Source organism: Emydura macquarii, unplaced genomic scaffold (genome assembly GCF_026122565.2).
Source record: "Emydura macquarii macquarii isolate MOO-44397 ecotype Brisbane River unplaced genomic scaffold, CSIRO-AGI_Emac_v2 contig_3345, whole genome shotgun sequence".
Classification (NCBI taxonomy): domain Eukaryota; kingdom Metazoa; phylum Chordata; order Testudines; family Chelidae; genus Emydura; species Emydura macquarii.
The window spans coordinates 2,545,360-2,558,799 of NW_027133482.1; the positions used below are offsets into that span (position 1 = coordinate 2,545,360).

Here is a 13,440-nt window from a genome sequence, read left to right on the forward strand (position 1 = left end):
CAAGAATGGAAAATGAACCAATTTTTTTTGTGTGATGATTGCTGTAGAAAGTAGAACCAAAAACTATACTAACCTTGCATATTCCTTGTTAAAAGTGACCAGAAATGCACACAGATCACTGGAGTGACAGCCTGGAAGCCCTGTTATAATAGTGATAACCACCTAAAGTAAAAAGAAAAGTTATGTTCATTACTATTACTGTAATTATTATTTTTCCTCAAGTGCCCAAAAGTGTGCTAGAGGCCTCATGAACAGATAAGACAAGTTCCCTGCTCCTGGAAACTTTAATCCTAAATAAAAAATAATACAATACTACTGAGAGCAAAAAAGAGCAGGAAGACTAAGAAAGAGAAGGGAGCATAACGACTATAAATATAGCATTGGTTATGTAGTTATTTATTTAGATACATCATGGACACGTCTTTTATATTTTACAATTAATATAATGTGACTGGACAACCAATCTTTCGAACAGCTTCATGTAACACAATGCTAACTGAATAAAAGCGGTGCAAAATAGATTTGCAAAGTGAAAGACTTGTTTAAATTTTACATACAAGAGAACTGAAGGTGAAAGCACAATATTTTATAAGCTTTCTTCCTATCCATTTTTTAAAAGTTGTTTTGAGGGTTTTTTCGCTATCTTACCTTATCATTTTCTGCTTTGCTAACAGGAAGGAGTTCCGATTGTTGTAACACAATAGGAAGATGTGCTCTCATTACTGGCTCATGACTTATGCTGCTGACCGCAAAGTGCTGCAGAAACCTTTTAAAAGTGAAGTTTTATTATCTTCTAATCAAAACATGGATTTCCCCTTCTCCCCCATGAATAGCTGTACCTTGACTACAATAAAACATATTACTGGAAGCTTAATAGAGACCTCCCAGAGAGGGAAAAATATTCATACTGTGTATTAATATTTACATCTCACTATAAGATTTAAGTAAGAAGAGGTTAGAGAAACAATAGATCTTAAAATACGACATCTTTGTAATAATTCTAGGATGCATGTGATCTTTTGAAATTACAAAAAGCTCAACTGCTCACCTCTCTAGTTCTGGAAGGCTAGCGGATATCTTTAGTTGACTCCATCTTTCCCCAGCAGGATAGGACAAGGCATTAAATAGCTTCTGCATATTGGAGTGTCTAAAATAAGCACACTAATTTGTTTAGTTCAAAACAAACCCTGAGAATTTCCTCTATTTTTAATCCACACATACAGGTAGTATATTCTGATAAAAAAATTAATGCAAAGTTACAAAAACAATTTTATACCATCTCTAAAATACATCTAACATTTCATCATCATTCTGGTGCTTCAAGTGAATTAGCTGTAAAACATTCTACAGTGCTTGAGAGGTCACATTAGCTTGGCTGAGTGTTAAATGGAAAACACTACACTATACATATAATTATATCTGAATGCACAAAGATGAACATCATCAACTTACAATCTCTTTTGTTCTACAGATAGGAAATCTGCCTGGGCCACCTTTAAAGATATTCCTGAGTTAGTCTGTTGCCATGAGGAGAAAACCTGAAACACAAAAAAATAAGCCTCACAACATTGAGTTAATTTAGTTTTTACACATTTGAAATGTTAGTTGATTAACAATCTAAGGGTCTTTTAAGAGTATTTTTCTTAAATACATTAAATTAAGTCTCTTATCTACAATGACAACTCAATGTTTCTTTTCTTTAAAACAGAAAAGCCTCTCACTAAACCACCACCTCAAGCCATCCCATAACTGAGAAAGCAAAGTGGTAGGGGAAGGCACAATCATACATGTTTGGCAGAAATTGCATTTGGCAGAATGCACGTTTGGTAGAAATTGGCATACATTGCCCCAATGTATGGTAGGCAAAATAAAAAATTCAGGGAACTACCAAATAAAATGTTCAACAGTACTGATGCATTTACAGGAAGCTAATTGATATAGATTTCAGGTAGCTTCCTGACGTAGAGTTGAGATTTCAAATAAGCATCTCACTACTACTACCCTGGGACAGAGACAAGACAAAAAGAAAGGACAAACTGTATACCAAATGGCAAACAAACTGGGCTGTGACAGTGCTTGTGGATGCTAAACTGTGTGGAACAAAGTGGACAAACCAGAAAAGTTTACCTGAAATTGAAGTTCTGAGAGAGTTATATCTTCAATGATCCACATTATTAAGAGAAATTAGGATAAATGTAACTTGCAACCCCCAATTTCAAAATTTTAAGCCAGTCACACGACAGAATCCAGAAACATCAAGGGATGTACCGGCATAATGAAGTAAGATCATTTCAGTAATCAATTGCTCTCTCTCTTTCAACCCCAATGCTGCTAATCTATGCCAATGAATAATGCATATCTCAAGCAAATTGACAAATGGTTCTATTGATATAGCTCTATCATACTTCTGTGTGAAACAGTCTCTGACCTAAGGTGGCACCATTAACACGATACAATTATACAAGTCATGACATACATCTACTTTCATTTCTAAGGAGCATTAAATATTTACAATCCAATTTCTTGCAGCAAGGCTGGACTTGGATATGCACACACTTCCTTCAGGAATGTGGAAGTCCTACAACTTTGAAAAGAATATTTATTGAGTGCCAAATGCCTTCTTTATAAGAACTCAGTCCCTGGCGGGAGAGGAGGGAAGCCTATAGTCTTCTACAGCATTTCAAGAGATGCGAAGACATACGACTTCTATAACATTCCCTCAGATACCTCTTTGTGAATATAGGCTTCTTCTGCTTCCTTAAACTAGAAGGGACGATGAAACTCTGAAATGGACTATGGTATGAAAAACCAAAAAAGAGTCCACATTAATGTCTTCTGGACTGATAAAAGACACAGGAATCAGTGCATACTGCATGGAAACCACTGAATTGCAGTGAGCAGAAGGGAATATTCAAACAGTTGGAGAGCTCCAAATTTGTTTTGTATCAATGAAAATCCTACAAACATATCACTGTTATGACAGAAGAATCAGATTAAATGACTGAAACAGAAGAAGGAAGCTCCACATTTCCTCTGTCTCCAGTGGTAACTACAATATGGTACCCAACATATTGGACTGGTTCGGTTACAGGGACAAGATGGTTCAAAGAGGAGTAATAACTTCAACCTTTAAATCATAGCAGACCACGAGAGGGAACATGAAACTAAAGTTTTTTTCAACACTTCCCACAAGTCTCTTCAATATCAAGGTGCAAACAACAAATTATTTTGATTTACGTACAATTGCCTTCAAAGTATTTTGTAACACTGATTTGATTTTTAGTGAGGTGCTGATTTAACTTTATGAGAGACTGGCTTAAATTCTATTCATCTAAGTCATGTTACCATCAATGGCATTATGTGCCCAGAAGTCAGGTTTAGAGGAATCAGAAGCAGACATTACAGACGATTTTAAGGTCTTTCTGTCCTCTTTGTAAGTAAAAGCAACACCTACAGTCACACTTTTCACTGTAATTTGCAGAGACATAAAAAGATGAGGACAATCTCCAACAACAATTCAGCATCGCAGCACTTGAGGCTTTTTATTTTGATATCCTAATGAATACAATAAAATTAAAACCTATCACATTATTACTGAAGACAAAACATTACACTGGTTTTCTGAAGCATTAGTGTCCTACGGGAGGATTTTAATGGCCTTCTTAAAATCCTCACATTGTTCTGCCAAACTCAGCACCAAAAAATGTAATGCTTTTAAAATGTCCCCTATGAAACACAGCCTCCTCCATACTTTCCAGGACAATCTACTTTGTGAGTGAGAGACTATAAATTAAAGGGGTACTTGGCAGTACTCAAACTAAACTAGTGAAACTTTTATCTTATTTACTAAGACCTTCTAGGATCATGATCCAGAAGCATATAACCAGATACTTGCAACAAACCTTTGCCACTCCAATTTCAAGCGTTAGGACTCTTAAGGTAAGTGGTAACAGTAGAAGAGCTCACTTAGCACAATATACATCTAGAGGATGTTATTACAGAACAATAAGAACAAGCTATTCAAACACAGACATTGCCCCTCCCACCTCCGAATCATCTAGGATGTTCAGTTTTTCTATTCTAATGATCAGATTTAAAACGATCTTCAAAACTCTCTCCAGGAGTCGTGACTCCTCTTAGAATCATAGGAGATCGAGGATGGAAGGGACCTCAGGAGGTCATCTAGTCCAACCCCCTACTCACTGCAGGACCAACTCCAACTAAATCATCCCAGCTGGGCTTTGTCAAGCAAGGCCTTAAAAACCTGTATGGATGGAGACTTCATCACCTCCCGAGGTAACCCATTCCAGTGCTTCACCACCCGCCTAGTGAAAAAGTTATTCCTAATATTCAACCTAGACCTCTCCCACTGCAATTTGAGACGCTTGAGCTCTTACATGATGAGAGCTCCTCTACTTCACTATTTCTTCACAGTTTCTCTAAGAATAAGTTTAACTGACCAATATGATTTGGCTAGTAATTAGATGAACTACTAATCTAGAACAGGAGAAACAATAGGACTCATGATTTCAGGGTTGACGGGAATTGGGAATATAACAAACTAAACCAACAGTTTTTCAGGGTGAGAGAGAGGAGGCAGTGGGAGGGACATGGGGAAGATAGAGCAGTATGTTAAAAAGCAAGCTATTATTAAGTCTACAGAGAGGACAGTGCACTGGTCTCAGATACTCATAAAAAATATCTTGTGTGTCCTTAAAATTATCTCTAACTCAGCAGATAGATTTGACGTCATGATTGTTGTAGAGATGGTACAAAAGCTAGGTATAATTACTGTAGCCAAGTATACACCAGTGCCATACCTGTAATGTGACTATTACAGCTTTTATACTCTACAACCCAAACTCACTGGCTAGAAGAGAACACAAGTGATAACTGTAACAGTGACTATAGGGGTAATATGCTAATGGCAACAATAATTAGGAAGTTATCACTAGGACTATCTACAAAAGTTAAGATTTTCTCACACAAAAGATTTGCGGAATCAGGCGCAGTCACATTTCGTTCATACTGTTGGGAGAAAAGGCACTGGTATTAGCGGCTAGATACAAGTTTCATGGCCCATGCCCTGGGACCTGGACTAGATCATCAGGGAGTCTCTTGGGCTTTAATACCTAAAAATTAAGTTCCACAAACTTGAGGCAAAGGGGAGGGGTGGAAGAGTTGCTCTAAGTCACATCACTAACAGAAAGTGTTAATTACAGTGGATGCCTACATTAAGAAAACCGCTGTCCTCTAACTTTTCATATTAAGCCTTTGAGAAGTTGAGCTTTGAGAGCTTATCTTAAATCCGGAATCTGATTTTATTTTTAGTGAGGTGTTGATTTTACTTTATAGCTGAACTGACTGAGGCATAGGGGAGTCAACTGACTTGCTAAAGATCCCATGGTGAATCTGAGTGGCTCATCCCGTATTAGGAGGAGCCCGGTCCCTTGCTCTAACCACATGATTATCTAGCTTCCTGAAACATCCTTCACCCTTTCACCATATAGAACATTATGGGTATTTATGTTAAACACCATCTTGCTTTAAGTGTATTTATTTTACCTGTGAGTAAAAAGCTTTATAGATCTCTGATTTTGGGCAAAGTCCAATCATCAAGAAGTTGCTTGAAGTATGGAACTGAACTGGTAGATGAGCAAGCAAGGAACTTTTGAAGTCTATAAAAAGAGCAGCCACAACACTGGTAGAGTCCTAGAAAGGAAACAGAAGGAAGTTTTACAATAAACAGTTGGAAATTTAAAAAGAAAAAACAGTTAATCATTTTTGTTTTATTACTTCTACAGTATAGAAGTATAGTATTTAGTATAGTATTTTAGTATTTTAATATAGTATTTTAGTATAGTATTTTATAGTCATATTTACCATGGATCCTTTCAGGCCTGCAAAGGCTATGCCAGTAGAGTTTCTGCAGATCCATTAAAGTTCTGCAGTACAGATACATAGCAGAAGAATCCACATAATCAGTGATAGGGCTGTTCAGATGCCCAGTCACAGGATAAATTCTTTATCATGTGGTATTAAAGAGTTAATGTAAATTTGAACAGGGCCTTCAAGATTTGTCAGCTGGTTGGTGGGGGGTTTTTTTTTGTTTATTTGTTTGTTTTGTTTTTTAAAACAGACCAAAAAGAGTTGCATTTCAAAACTCTCTGCATCCTCTAAGAGTTAAGCTTTCATCTTGAAGTGTTCAACTGTGATGTTGAGGTTTAGGCAACCCACCACCATCCCTTTCCTATTTTTGCTATACACTAGTAGTTCCCCATAGTTCTCCGCTGGCACAGCTCTTTTGGTAGTATAAATGGCAAAATCTGTAATACTGAAGATTAAAAAGGATAGCATGTATGGTATGTCAGGCAAACTACCCTTACATCACAGATTTCATTATTACTACCATGAGAGGAACTCTGCCAGTAGTCAAGTATGACTACGAGCTTTGCTGGTAGAGATGCAGTATCTCAGTATATTGCAAGTGCCATGTTTAGCTCATAAAGCCCCCTAGAGAGTTTAAGTTCAAATAAATAAGTCTACCGTTCCTACTGCCAAAATTATATTCTTATGAGCCAACAGGAAATTGAAACTGATGAGATTCCTGTTCCCTAGAGCTCATTAAAACAGGCTTCTTGTCAATTTCAATCACATTTTGATTTAATAAAATTATATTGTATTTGCATTCAACAAATCTCAAAATGCTTTTTACAAACAAGAATGAGACCTCAATATCCTGTAATGAAGATAAAATTATCTCTACTTTACAAAAGTAGAAAGTAAGGTTAAATCAATCTAAAGTCATGCAGGAAGTTGATGGTGTGTTCTTTACTCAAATTTTGACTCCCAGCCTCCATGCTAAATACAATAAAATACTATAGATACAGCATAATGAATTTTTGTGTGCGTGTATCCATCATCACAAACACTGCATCTTGGGAGGATTGGCGGTGTTCTGCCTAGGAGATGGAAGACTAGTATAGTTATAAGTGTCCCCTTGGACAACTAACAGACAAAAAAAATCCCAGTTTTGTTTTGTTCTTTTGCAGTGTCCTACTAATGATAATTTGAGAGAAGGACTCAAATTTTAGGTTGCCCAATACTTAAATTGGAACTCCTCAATTTGGGGAAGTCTTTCATCATAACCATCTATAAGCAGAATTCCTACCCAGGCTACTGAACACAGACTACTGGAGAGAGAGAGAAAATCTGGGAGGATTTTTATGAAATCCATCAGGGATGTCAAAAACCACCACATCCTTTTTTTTTCCCCCCCCTCCTTTCTCCCCCTTTTTCCTTAAAAACACAAATCACCTTGCATACTACAGCACAATAAGACTCAGGAACTACTCCATTCTCCCCACCTCTGCTAACTACCTCTCTATTGTAAGAAAATGTTTAGACCAGGACATCACAACCCAGGGAGTGAGACCTAGAAGTGAGTTTATGGGTCACACTCCCCATCTGACCTGGGTTGTGGGGCCCATAGCTTCTGGGACACTCCACCTCTACGACAATGGCAGCTCCACAGCATCAGTGAATGTGGAACAATTCAATTGTGGAAACAGGACCATACACAAGCGTCAAGAGAGCGACAAGTCAGTAGCAACAGTCTGGAATCCCAGATGATAGAATCATAGAAGATCAGAGATGGAAGGGACCACAGGAGGTCATCTAATCCAACCCCCTGCTCATGAGGCAAATGGTTTTAACCAGAAAGGGTAACAGCTACTTAGCTATTAGCTTTACATTTGTTGAATACAGCAAGTTTCCCAAGCCATTCTGTGTTTTACATAACTATATTTGCTTAAGAATGCAATAAACCTAATCAAGTTTTAAAGAAGCTTCCAGAACACGTTATATGGCAGTATACCAAGAAGGGGTCATTTCTACAGGAAAATAATAAACCTCGCTAGCCAGAAAAGTGCTATTCAAAAGGCTAATAGTCACAAAAAGCTTTGAAATTCATCCTACACTGTGTCTTCAAGAACTACTAAAACTACGAAATCTCAAAACTGGTGAGAAGTTAGCCCTGTTCATGCATTATTTATGTTGAAGAAATCAAGGAAGAGAAATTCTGGTCACAGTACCGATAGAGATTAGCAGCATTTGAACTACTGAAGAAACTACCTTCACAGTACAATGGCAAGCAATTGAAAAGGTATCTAAAACTTGCACTGCAACTAGATGTTTCTGTATTTACAGAATTTGCTTTTGTTCACTTTTTTTAAATGATAGTGAAGTTTGAGAAAAAAATTTTGTGCAGACCTAAAGTTAAGTTTATGAGGGCCACAGATCAAACGTTAATAGGTGCTATCACATTTCTTTCATAGCACCCCTTTCTACAATGCATTTTTGTGTAATTTATAGCTTACTACAATCTTCCTGTACTTTTAGTTAAACATCACAGAAATAATCTTCCTTTAATTAGGATGGGGAACACAAGGCTTTCTTCAAAGAAAACCATCAAGATTTTAAAAGGAAAAGGCCCAGTCCATGCTCACTCACTGGAAATTAAGTGGCGTGTCAACTCAGTAGCCCTAAGACCAAGAGTCCCAAACAACTTCCAAACCCATGTTTGTTCCATTGAGAATGTTACTAGGATTAGTTATAATTAGAAGATTGAAAATAAAAATAGAAAATCTAAAGTTCAGAATTTTATAACATGTGCATGTTACTCTGAGGTCTAACTTACTTTCTCACTTGGAAGCGCAAATGATTATCCTTTCCTCTGCATCTATACTATTGTTACACTCTACCTTCCAAAAACAGTGCACTAACAATCTCCTTATCCTCCTGTCACGTTTTAATATTTTTAGCTCTCCACCCTTGCTTCAAGCCAAGTCAGTTAAACAATAAAATTCTCCTTCAAGGTTTTGCTGTGCACACAAACTTGGCAACAGTTCAAAAATGATAAACAGACCCCATAAATAGCCAGAGTTTTATAAAAGTGAGTGTCATGAATCAAACAATAGAAGGAAGGTCAAACTATAAAGAGTCTGTCAATATAGTATTAAAGAAAAAGCAGCTAAGTTAACGGTCTCTTTACTGTTGTGCTTTTCAACTTAAAGCACAAGCTTTTCTTGTATTTTTTTTTCACTTTATGAAATCATATGTACACAATGCTCTCTGGAAGTCCCTGTACAGTTACTTAAAGTACTTGAGACTGAAGAAAATGGGCTTTTCTCTTTAGAGCATTTATGAAACTTTGTGCTCATCCAAAACAATCTCACATTCCCACACACAGTAATAAACTATGAAAAAAAGTATTATAGTTAAACAGATTTGTCTATCTTTAAATGGAGCTATCCACACTAACCCAATTCTTAATTCCCAGAAGTCACATCACATCAGAATCATATAATTAACACGGTAATCATCTTCATGTAATGGACTAACAAGTTGATCAGAAGATGGCAAAAGACAATGTCTGCGAAAACAGTTCATGTGGTTTACTGTAATTAACCAGAATATGTATAATAATGTAGAACAGCATGTCTTTCTTCCTCACTTCTCTGTCCCTGGGAAAGGTGAACCAGACATCGCTTTCACACTGTCAGTTACACAATACTCTCCAACAGTAGATAAAGACACACCTCATGACCTTTTAAACGATGAGACACACTACTAGGAACATTTTACAGAAGGTTAAAAATATCTGCTCTAGATACAGCACTTCATCTACAAACAAATCATACAACTGGAACTATGCCTTGAAACACAATGAAAAAATTAGTTAAAATAAGTTTGCTAGATGTATAAAAATCTGTAAAATTGTTTTCATTTGCAGTTACTTAGTTTTTTAAGAATACAGTAGAACCTCAGAGTTATGAGCACCTCAGGAATGGAGGTTGTTCATAACTCAAATGTTTGTAATGCTGAACAAAACATTATGGTTGCTCTTTCAAGTTTACAACTGAACATTAACTTAATACAGCTTTGAAACACTACTATGCAGAAGAAAAATGTTGCTTTTCCTTTATTTTTTAGTAGTTTACATTTAACAGTACTGTACTGTATTTGCTTTTTTCTCTGCGGCTGCCTGATTGTGTACTTCTGGATCCAAATGAGGTGTGTGGTTGACTGGTCAGTTTTTAACTCTGGTGTTCGTAAATCTGAGGTTCTACTGTAGTATAAAATGATTAAAAGTTAGTTAATAAAAAAACCTTTCCAGTGCATAAAGTAAAGCTAGCAGCCCAAACCACAAAAAGATAGCCATGATGAAGCTCCCATCCTAAAAATCTTGTCCTACTTACAGTTCGGCCACCATGAAAGTACTGTAAAACTAATACTAAGAGTAGGAATTTGTATCATGGAGTCCAAGAAGCATCTAAATGGCATTCTATTGAAGGTTAATAATATTCTGCACGATCTTGCAAACACCATCATAAAGACTCAAACAAGCTTTTGTTAGTTACTTCATAAATACCTTTGTAAAGAGCAGATTAAAAACAATCTAGGACAATAACTGCAAACAAATGAAGCACTTACCCCATCATAGAACTTAATGGAACTCATATGATTCTTTGAAACAGTAATGCTCCCATGATGGGGATGGGAAAAAAGAATGCCATCTGAAAAGAAGTATAATTTACCTATAATTGGAAAAAGGAAAGAATATTAAAGTATGCAACACACCACTCTTTAGCAATATCTATTGACACTTTAAAAGAAAATCATATTCAGGTTGTACAACATGACGCAACTGGTGTTTCAGTCCAAAATGTTTTTTTAGGCAACAAAAGCAGAAGTAATGTACTACAGAGTAAGGCAATCTGGATAACATTTGTTCAGTAATTTTTACCAGATATCTCAAGATGCTGCTAGGGAAGGAAACCCTTTAAGGAACTGCCATATGATTTGTGTAAGTTATACCCCAATTTTGGGGGTCTTTATAAGAAAAATCCATTAATGATTAACCGCAAAATTGAGAAAAACAGTGAATGTGGATTAGGAAAAAATAAATAACCGAGAAGGGCAAGGTTTCTGTGTTTCACATTTCATCAAAATTTTATATACTTTTTTATCTCACACACACACACCAAACATTTTCTATAGAAGATCCAACATCTGATACCTCAAGCAAAAATTTTAAGCATAGTAACACTGTCAAAACAGAGCATGCTTTGGACAAACCAACCTGGACAATGTCACTTTATATAAATTCATATTCCAACATAAGAAGAGTCAGGGAACAGTGGCGTTTTTCTTTTACCAATCCCAAATACCTACTAGCAGCAAAAGGTGACGTTATCTGCATATGTGGAGACTATTAAAGATTATAAAATCCAGTTTCTTTACTTTATTCACAGACTCACTTATGTGCATGTGCAGAAGAAAATCTATCATTTGGGTCAACAATTTTCAAACTTGCTGTTGATCTAGTAACAGCTAGTGGGTCACGCAGTACTGTCTCTACTTCCTAGTTTCCAGCTGATTTTACAGGCATTGAGGCTCTTAAGAAAATCTGTATGGCCTGTGGAAGCGGCTGGAAAAAAAGGAAGAGACAGCCTACTTATCACAACAGTTAAATAAAAAGTTCTCAAGAAGGAGGTCAGCTGCTAAATAAGAGGAAAAAAGGAAGCTGACAAGCTGACATCAGCAAAACTGCTCCTGCTAACCACAAAGGAAGCCAAAAGAGACCAGGGACTGCCAATGGGACCAGAGCCACTACTGATAGCCATTCCATCAAGGGGAGCAGGGCAGCAGTCTGGACAGGAAAGCACATATGAGGAAGAAGAAAAGAAATAGAAGTAAAAGAATGTTCAAGAGGAGTAGGAAGAGAGAGAGATCAAACGGAAGGGGGAGACTAAATTAAGACAAGTAAGGCAGAGCACTGAGAGGTAGGGTTAAATATGATATACATCATGCATATAGTCTACCAAATTGTGGTCTAATGAAACAATAGGTGTCAATATTTTCTCTTTTGAAAGAGAACAAAATAGAAGTTTATGGTTACAAAATCTTTAGCATTCTACTCTGAAAAGAGAACATCAATATGAAACAAATTAGCAGGTCTCAAAGTAGTACATCCATAGTACAGCTAGGTAGGTAAAGTGACATTACTGAAACTGCCCTGAATATATCAGCATTGTACTTGTGAACACAACTAATATTTTAAGTTCAATAATTGATCAATAGGAGAGGATATTGGTTTAGAAGCTTGTATTTATATTTTATATGAATAAATGCTCTCTAGCATTCCTCAAATACACGAGACTGCCGTACAGAAAGATCAATAAAATGGAACTGTTGCTGAGCAGAACAGGAAGAATAAAAAATTATGAGTTTAAGGCCAGAATGCAGAGGACAATGAAAATAGAAGCATGCAGCCTAGCCTTCGAATGTGTATTAGTAATCCAAGCCTTGGGAAAAGGGCATTCACTGTTCAATCAAGTGGCAGGATGTACATAATTACACAGATGTCAGGCTGAGTGTGTTTGAGAACAGCTTCATTACCTAGACTCCTGAGGCCAACAAAACCAAGCACATTACAGAAGTAACATGCTTTCTTTTCTTAAACATCCAAGAAAAGGCAAGACGTTGCATTTATGATATTCTCTGTCACAGAAACCTCAAAGGATGCTGTATGTCACAGAAGACAGGTGTCAAAACAACAGACAAGTGAAAAGATAGTAGGGGGTGAAGGAGTGAATTTACCAAAGGCTGCAGTGGATTCTCCATCACTGTCAAAATTTAAATCAAAATTAATTTTTTTTCCCTAAAAGATGTGCTCCAGGAATTATTTCATAGCCTGTGTTAATACAGGAGGTCAGACTAGATCAGTGGTTCCCAACATGTGGCCTTCGGGCCAAAAGTGGCCCGCCACTCCCCTCTCACTGGCTGCAGAAAGGAACCGCTGCCTAAGGACCCAGGCGGGGTGCGTTGTCACGGGGCTACAAGACTGGTACAGGGTCCTGGCTGCAGCCAAGGGGATGGGAGATCAGCACTGACCTCCCCCTGGCTGTAGCTGGGAGCATGGCAAAGCGCTCAGCCTGGGAGCAGCCTGGACCCACCATGTTTGAGGAGGGGCAGGACTCTAAAAATCAGTGCCTTCTGGTTTGGCCTGCACTTAGCAGGCCACCCATCGTGACGTAGCTGCCAGGCCATGTGTTTCAGTGTGTAGTGACAGTCACTCATCTACGCTAGTGCTTTGTCTGTAAGTGCGACCTACTGCGAGTAATTTGTAGGTGTCAAATAGTGACTGTAAAAATGAGCACAGTAGTATCAAAATGTTTACTTTAAATATGCAGTGATTTTTAGTCCTTAATGGTGTATATGTCAATACATTTTTATGAGTTAATAGACTGGTGGCCTTTCAGGGTTATAAAAATGATATTTGTGACCCTCCAGCCAAAAAGGTTAGGAACCACACAACTAGATAAATCACAATGGTTCCTGCCCCTCCTTGGAATCTATGAATCTAAAGTTAGAGCT

At 37.2% G+C, this 13,440-nt stretch overlaps 1 protein-coding gene across 3 annotated transcripts in view; it reads right to left on the reverse strand.

The window, feature by feature from the left end:
• The window catches only part of DNAAF9 (dynein axonemal assembly factor 9), a 112,062-nt gene that overhangs the window by 33,914 nt on the left and 64,708 nt on the right, over nucleotides 1-13,440 (reverse strand). For all 3 annotated transcript variants that reach the window (XM_067533659.1, XM_067533660.1, XM_067533661.1), the window contains 6 exons: nucleotides 10,495-10,598; nucleotides 5,566-5,712; nucleotides 1,453-1,538; nucleotides 1,049-1,147; nucleotides 649-766; nucleotides 74-162 (listed from right to left, as the gene is read on the reverse strand). In XM_067533659.1, the coding sequence (XP_067389760.1) occupies nucleotides 74-162; nucleotides 649-766; nucleotides 1,049-1,147; nucleotides 1,453-1,538; nucleotides 5,566-5,712; nucleotides 10,495-10,598 (643 nt within the window). The remainder of the gene's footprint in view (nucleotides 1-73; nucleotides 163-648; nucleotides 767-1,048; nucleotides 1,148-1,452; nucleotides 1,539-5,565; nucleotides 5,713-10,494; nucleotides 10,599-13,440) is intronic.